Source organism: Nanorana parkeri, unplaced genomic scaffold (genome assembly GCF_000935625.1).
Source record: "Nanorana parkeri isolate BGI_ZX_2015 unplaced genomic scaffold, ASM93562v1 scaffold1176, whole genome shotgun sequence".
NCBI classification, from domain to species: domain Eukaryota; kingdom Metazoa; phylum Chordata; class Amphibia; order Anura; family Dicroglossidae; genus Nanorana; species Nanorana parkeri.
The window spans coordinates 318,697-327,204 of record NW_017307444.1 but is presented as its reverse complement, the minus strand read 5'-3'; the positions used below and the strand labels follow the sequence as shown (position 1 = coordinate 327,204).

At 41.2% G+C, this 8,508-nt stretch overlaps 1 protein-coding gene across 1 annotated transcript in view; it reads right to left on the bottom strand.

The window, feature by feature from the left end:
* The window catches only part of DNER (delta/notch like EGF repeat containing), a 169,196-nt gene that overhangs the window by 66,361 nt on the left and 94,327 nt on the right, over positions 1-8,508 (bottom strand). Inside the window, exon 3 of the mRNA XM_018568368.1 lies at positions 679-773. Coding sequence (XP_018423870.1) covers positions 679-773 — 95 coding nt within the window. The remainder of the gene's footprint in view (positions 1-678; positions 774-8,508) is intronic.

Here is an 8,508-nt window from a genome sequence, read left to right as displayed (position 1 = left end):
AAAATTTCTGCCCCGGGCGCCCAGAACTCTGGTTACGCCCCTGCCTTAGACAGACAGATGTCTTACTGAGAATGCTGGGCTGTGAGATCTGCCCAAATTCATATCTTCTATGACATGCCACAATCTCTGTAACTCAGCTAGAGCTTGTAATTGGCAGATAAACACACTCCTCTTTTCTCCAAAGAAAAGGCAAATAGAATTACTTTAGTATCACCACCTAGGAATGTTCTTTGCTGCCTTCACAAGTGAAGCTCAAAATAGACCCATGTATGGCCATCATCAATGGGTGTGGACATAGAGAAAAGATACTATACTGAGGTACCTCCTCCCAGAGCTTCAGAGTATAGTCCACTGGCTAGTAGCCTCTGATTGGACAGTAAAAGAGAAGCAGCAGCAGATAAGCTCATCTTTCTGTCACTTTATTCTGTTTATGATGTTAGCATGTTCCTTCTCAGTACACGAGCACAGGTGATTGGCTCCTTGCATTGCCTCTTCCTCTCCCAGTCTGAGCTCTACAAGAAGTTCATACCAAGTCAGATTCAGGTACTTACACTGCTTGCATTTAAAAATAGTTTTTATGCTGTGTTAATTAATACAGAGCTGCATTCATTTGTGTCTTAAATCTGTTGGGAGTTCCAAAATAACAGATGAGGATGAGTGTTGTATATCAAAACTTACTTTACTGACGTGTTCTCTGGAACTTCAAATGTCACCAGCCGCCCACCTGAGGAGGTGTTAGAACTGGCATTTCCACACGCAATGTCTGGAATCACCTGCAATGATAATAAAATTAAACCATTGAAAAGCTATTTTTACTGACCTTACTCCTATTTTATCAGTGACATAACTACCGCCCTTGCAACTCAAGTAATTAAGTAGACATAAGAAACTGTCTGCAACAATGGATCAATCTGCAACCAATATTTCTAGGAGCAGATTAGAAAACTAAAGCAAGTGTCTGAATAGCTGCCCTGGTTGAATGGTCCATCCTCCATTCTAATTTTGAAAGGTCCACAACAGACACAAATACAATCTGGCCACTTCGTGTGGACCTTTCAGAAAAGTGGACATGGATATATTCCTGACATGTCCCAAGAAACATCAGTTGATGCCTACAGCTATTACTTTCCGTGACAGAATAAGCATAACAGTAGTAGTCTGAGAAATTTGAGGAAAACAGTATAATTTTTTAGAAAAGCTCTGCCTTTTATACAAATAATCAAAAAACATTCTTGAGCCCCAGTTTAGTGACTTTGCCTATACTGAGATGATGTCATCACTCTGCTGCAGGCAGATGGAAGCATTTCCTCAATATCTAATCCCCCAGTGACCAGACTAAAACATTGTAACATTGTAGCAAGATATGCAGCAGAGTGCTGATCTGTGTCAGACATGTGCCATTTCTGAGTTGGCATCTCAGTCCAAGAAGTAGATGCCGACCCTGGATGAAGCCTGGACAATGATGGTTACATCCTTCTGGAGAGAAAAGTAGAGGAAGGAAATGTCAGGGGGAGTAGATTGATCACTGTGAGAAGTAATACATACCTGGAATGACACATTACTGAGCATGCATGTATCTAACATCTTAAAATATACCTGATGGCAGGTCCACTTTAAGCCAAATCTCGGGCTGGCAGATCTTTAACAGCTTTGAACATACCTATGTACTACTACAAAGAAATTCCTGAAAACACAACTTAGATAGCCCATTTGGGACCTAATTAAAACCTTCTCTAACATTGTGGTAAAACAGAAGTCTCCTTCCACAGGCACCTTCCTTACTAATTATAATTTTATGGACTGCTTACCAATCATAGGAGAAATCACATCAAACAAATGGTTAAATAGCTCAATGGCATGAGATGAAAACTGATAATGTAGTTCAGCCATTTCTCTTTGCTCTTTTAGGGCCTATTCACACCAATGTTCATCATTAATCTCACCATACAATGCGATTAACGTATGCTATTGCACAACGCAACTTGTGTGCGTTACCATTCTCTAGGTACGTTGCATTTCCAGTCACTGGAATGGCATGCCAATGCACCCCGGCTGCCATACCATATGCTGCAATACCATATGCTGTGGTGGGAAGAAGTAATGCATGTACTGCACAGTAACACATCCTAGATGCATTGTGCAATAACGTGCGTTAATCTCACAGTATAGCGTGCGATTAATGCTATGCTTAGGTGTGAATGGACTTATATATATTGTAGCAGGTCATCATGTAGAGAGCCAGGAGAGGTCCTGTCTGGGGGTTTATGTGTCACCCAGATTCCTCTCTCACACCTTCCAGAACCTCTAGTAAGCCCCAGGTTTTACACTTTGCCTCAGTGGCAATTTAGTGCAGGTGAGGCAAACAGACACTGGGGACACTGGAGCCTGGGGAGCAGAGAGTCTGAATCTGCTGGAGCATAAGGTTGGTCACTGTGGTTTTTGAGGCCTGACAAATAATAGGTTTGTACAGGTTGTTAGTCAAGACTGTGTTATCTGTAGTCAGTGCCGGGACACGGCTAGGATTTTGTTTTTTTAATTATTTACTTAATTTGAGCACTGTACAGCACTGTGTATATAGCTTGTGTGATGAACCAATAAATGCACCACTGTTTTGAACAAAGGTCACTGGTGTGGTCTCTAAGCCTCTCAAGATTGCTCACCCCAGGGAGCAATTACACCCGCTACCTATTCCCCAGCTTACATATGGTGGAGAATGCGGGCAAGTTATAGCAAGAGTCTGCTATTTAAAGGGCTCTCTACATGATGACCTGCTACAATATATATATACTGTATATATATCTTACTCACATTTCCTTCTCTCCCCTACCACAGCTAGGAGAGGTCGGAGCTGCTTTACACAGAGCTAAGGTCTTGTCCCAATGTGATAGCGCTGGGTCAATCACCAAGCACCAGCAATGTCAAGTGAGAATGAAGGGAGTAAGTCACATGTCTGGAATTTGACATTTTATTTGCTCTCATAGGTTGGGCAGACTTGCAAGGGATCAAAATAAAAGGTGCAAGCTGCTGGGGAGGAGGCATTAAAGCAAACTTGTTGCTTTGCCCTACATGAAAAAAAGAGTAAGCTTGCTTTAAGGAGATCTAAGGTAACCATCTGTGTGATTACCATTTGGTTATGTTCAAATGGATGTTCAAAGGGGGCACTAAGTGTGTGGTTCTAACCCCCACCAAGTGACACCTCCAAATGTTAGGTCTAATGAAGTGAACTCAGCTAAACAGCTCAGTGCAGGTGCTTATTAGAACAGACTTTGAGTCATGCCAGCCTTTACATACTTTCGCTTTCAGAATGCACCAAGAACCCCCTTTATATATGTGAACACACCTTTAGTGGTACAGTATAATATCACCCTTGTGACATGAAGGGAGCTGAGGACTTTTGACCTCATCAGGACGTTCTTGCAGGATACAGTAAGGCATAAAGGGCCCATTCTCTGTAAAGGAGGGGCAGGAACACCTCAGACTTTTATACATTTTTGCATTTTTTTACTTTGAGTGTTTTTTTTTTAACATTCTGAATTTTACTACATTGTTCAAAACAAGTGTCAGGAAATATTTAGCCAGACAAGGAAGTGATGCAGTCTTCAATCCTGCTGAACCAATTGGGGCATCTTGTCAGCTGTTCATTTTGTTCACATCTTTTATGTTATCCCACCTGTGCTCATTCCCTGTCCTTTCTTGCTGACTGCATTCACGGCTGTAATGGAGCACCTAAATGGTACTGCCAACCCATTTTACCGCTCTACCCTGAATATGGATAATGAAGAGAGATGGAAACCACACAAGGGTGAAATGATTCATCATTAGGTGTAAGAATTTCAGCGTTCTGCGGACATGAACTCACCTCATGATAGATAAACTAAACTGCAGCTCAGAAATAAAAGCATCTTTCAAAAAGTTGTTTCAACAAAACAGTTTTTCAATTGTTATTTTAAAAAAGAGGATTATATTTTAAAAGCTTAAAACTGCAGGCGTTTCTTTGTGACTTTTGTGAAGAGAACATGGAAAACCTTCACACACCCCCACTAATGAGGCGGGGGAATCCCTACTCAGTTTAAATGGCCCTGCCAAGGCTACCACTGCCTGCAGAACTGCTCAGTTCTATTTGGCGCAAAAGTTCTCGTCCTTTGAGTACACAATATTTTTCAATGTGTGCTGTGCTATAAAGGCACTGCCTGGCCTTGGAAGCCCAGTGAAAAGGAGGGAGTTCCCACATAGAGAGACCCCCACCAACTAACAATGGGGGCAGAGGGAGAGATTTTCTACTTTTTCTCTACCAGGAGAAAATCTTGTTTTTAAGTGCTTACAGGGACTCGCAGTTTAACATAAAAGAGAGCCACAGCTAAAGAATTCTTGTTGAAGTAACGCTGAAGAGACTCCATCATGTTGTCCAGATTTTATCTCACCTGCAATGCTGGTATCTTAATTCATCCATCACAGTTAATATTAGACTTTTTTAACAGGAAGTATTAATATTAGACTTTTAGTTTCTCAGAAAGATATATTGCACCAGAAAACTCTGCACTCCTTCCTTAGCTGCTATAGGCTCATGAACTCCAAAGTTGGAGTGTCTTACTCAGGACAACCATCTTGTGGTCATGGTTGCTCAATCAGTAGCTCTTTTGCTTTGAATATCTACAGTCCTCAGTTTAATGCCACTATTTCAGCCGATGTACGGCTGAAATCAGCCGTACCAGCCTGAAGTGAATAGCCGAACAGTGTTCAGCTCATTCACTTCTGATCGGTCATTCACTCGGCTGCCCTCGGCAGCTTTGTGAATAGACCCCATAGTTTAGTCAATTCTTTCTTATTGGAATACAAATCTGAATCTGCTTGCCATGAACAATCATAGTTATGGATGTTTTAATCCTTTTTTGGGTCTCTTATATGCAGCTCTGAATTTGCAGGCTTTTCAGAGTCATAGTGCTTAACTTGATAGAACTGCGGCTTTATACTGTCAAGGTATGGGTTTTTTCCCTTTTGGGTCATTGAAATGTGTTCCTGATTCTATTATTGTTGGAGAATATAAGCTGTTTTGGCACAGAGGCTAATGTTAAAGGTAATATACCACAGGGCCGGACAAATACCAGGAGACAGGTAGCCAATGCTCCCTGAAAATGACAGCTGGCACCCAACTTTGGAGGTTTACTCTAGTTGTTGTCAATGGAGCTGGCTCCTATAAAAAAAAATCGGCTGGCTCCTGGATTGAACAGACTGGTCACTGAATTCCATATTCATTTGTCCACCCCTAATATATGATATATCTTGTGTGAAGGGAACACATCTCATGTATGTCACTGAAAACAGATGTGTCCAGCTGTGTGGTCTTAATGCCTGCAGTTTCACCACTTAATGGTGTAAACACTTTATACATATCAATGACTCTACTAGCTGCTAAAAACAATGCCCACTACTCTACACTCATACTCTCGGACCTTTCTGCTGCTTTTGACACAGTTAACCCCTCGCTCATATTCAATAAACTCCAATCCCTTGGCCTCCAAGACTCGGCTCTCTTATGGTTCACCTCCTAGCTATCCCAGTGCACCTTTAGTGTCACCTATAACTCTACTTCCTCTTCTTTCTGTGGTGATCCCCCGAGGCTCTGTCCTTGGGCCCCTTCTAGTCTCTATCTACACCTCTTCCTTGGGTCAGTTGATAACCTCCCATGGCTTCCAATACCATATCTATGCCGACAAAACCCAAATCTATCTCTCCACTCCTCAGCTCACCCCTTCTATCTCCTCACAAATCACTAATCTACTCATTGACATATCAACATGGATCTCACACCACTTCTTCAAACTAAATCTGTCCAAAACTGAGCTTATAATATTTCCTCCTCTCCGTGTCCCTTCCCCAGACTCCTCCATCACAATCAACAGCACTACAATCAACCCCTCCCATCAAGCCAGGGTGTTCGGTGTTATCCTTGATTCTGAGCGCTCCGTTCAGCCCCACAACCAATCCCTATCCAAATCTTGCCGACTCAACCTCTGTAACATTTACAAAATTTGCCCCTTTTTAGTTTCAAATTCACTCCCTGGTAACATCTTGCCTCGACTACTATAACTCCCTCTTTAATGGCCTACCACTAAACAGCCTATCCCCCACTTCAGTCTACCATGAATGCTGCTACCAGACTCATCCATCTTACCAACCGATCAGGGTCTGCCACCCCCCTCTGCCAATTGCTCCACTGGCTTCCAACCTATATAATTTTAAATATTAACAATAACATACAAAGCCATCTACAACTCCGCCCCAACCTACATCACCTACCTTATCTCAAAATATCACCTAAACCACCCTCTTCACTCCTCTCAAGACCTCTTGCTCTCCACCAGCTCTCGTCACCTCCTCGCATGCTCGTCTCCAAGATTTTTCCAGAGTGTCTACCATCCTCTGGAAGTCCCTAACCCCATTTGTCTGCTTATCTCCTACTCTGTCATCTCTTCTGGGAGGCCTATTCCACCTCAATATAACCGTCCTATCAGTTCTTCCATTAAATCATCCCAAACACTTATTACCTTTTGCATCACTTGCTCTTCCTACTAGATTGTAAGCTCTCAGGATCAGGGCCCTCCTACCTTCCTGTATTGAAATTGTATTGTTATCTGTACTGTCTCCCCCAGTCTTGTAAAGCGCTGTGCAAACTGTTGGTGCTATATAAATCCCGAATCATAATAATAATAATATTGCAAAGTCCTCATGTTGCAAACCAAAACCACAAAAGCGAAGGGTTAACTGCACGATGACCATCTAGTCACCGAGTTTCACCACCTGCAATGACTACTGAAATACCCAGTTTTCCAAAGTCAAATGTTCAACTATTGGTGGAACTGATCTCGAAAAGAAACGCCTCTGGTCACTGTAAGTCATTGCAACAGCTTTCTCATCCCGGTAGGTTACCCTCCTTGGTACTCCTGTGGAAGTTATTTATACCTGCAAACATGAGATCTGGAGCTCAGGCAACCAGCAAGGAGCAAACAGTGTAAACCCAGATGAGAATTTATTCTAAAGATATAGAAAAAAATTCTTCAAGAGATTGTGGGCTCATGATGATAAATACATGTTTGTATGGTGATATTCAATCACCAATTATCAATAATCAGGAACCAGCAGCAAAAAAACAGATCCCCAAGGGTTTGATTAAAATTGCTAATATGCTAATTGCTAATATAGCTCTGTGAGGAGGGCCAATGACAGTACAGATGAGGGGGAAAAGTGATTGATGCATGATGAAGTTTGTTCAGACAGGAAATAAAGGTGGGGTTAAGATAGCTGCTGCAACTTCGAATGGTTAAATTGTGGAGATGCAAGTTTACAGGGATTGAGAGTAAACTGTTTCAACACAGGAGAGGACTTGCTACAAGTGTGGGGGGAAAAAGGTAAAGCTTTAAGGAATAAGAGAGGGATATAGTATTTGAAATAGCTCATAATCTAAGAGAGTAGAACAGGATAAAATGTATTTGAATGCAGGTGAATCTCACAGAAAGTTAAAGACCTTGCAGTCACTTTGAGTACAAGCAAAGGATAAAGACAATGGAAGAACATACAGAGCATAGGGAATATTACAAACGTTGAAAAGATTATATTCAATTTGAGTATAAGACGGGGCACATATGGTGGAAGAACATACAGTATATTAGAGTATAAAGGAATGTCACAAAAGCAGAAAATTACAGTTCATAGAAGATCTCATAATCAATCCATCAGCGTATAATGCTGCAATAGAGAAGAACAATCTTTCTGGAGATGAAAATAATTCTGTTTCATTCTTTTCAGGTCACTTACAGCGCTGCACTCTAAAAGCGTTATTGCCTATTAGTAATTAAGCCAAGCATTTTCGACAGACAGAAGGGAGGTAGAATATGCATGAAATATGTAAAGAGGATGCATCGAAAGAACACTATCTTCAAAATTGATGTCGTTATATAAAAGTATGTAATTAATACATTTAAAGACAGAATTTACAATATGAGTTACTTTTTTTTTAATCTCCTATGCTTTCATTTAGATTTTTTCTAAGTGCTTATAAATATAGCTTTTATTCACGTGGTTTAAATCCTCTATTTACAAAAAAACATTTGCTTTAATAATTATTCAAGCTCCCCTGGCATAGTTATAGTTTGTATCAACCTTGCCGCTTTTAAAGCTAGAATAGCTTAGTCTGCATATTTATGAGAAGAAAAAAATATATATTACATGTAAAATAAAATCCTGGATCTATGGGGCATGGGTCTATAGAAGTCTATGGGGTTGTACAGCAAGGCCCAACAGGCAGTGAAAGGAGTTTGGCGCGGGATGTAAAGAATCCCTGCAGACCATGGACCTGGATCTCGGTAAAAATATTTATTTGCAGTGAAAGGGTGGGCTCTGAGGTGTTAGGGGAAGGGGGATGAAAGAAAAAGAGAACTGGACTAAGCTACATAATCCCCAGTTGGGGGCTTAAGAGTCTTGAAATTGTACTATTTTCTTTAAAGTAGGCAG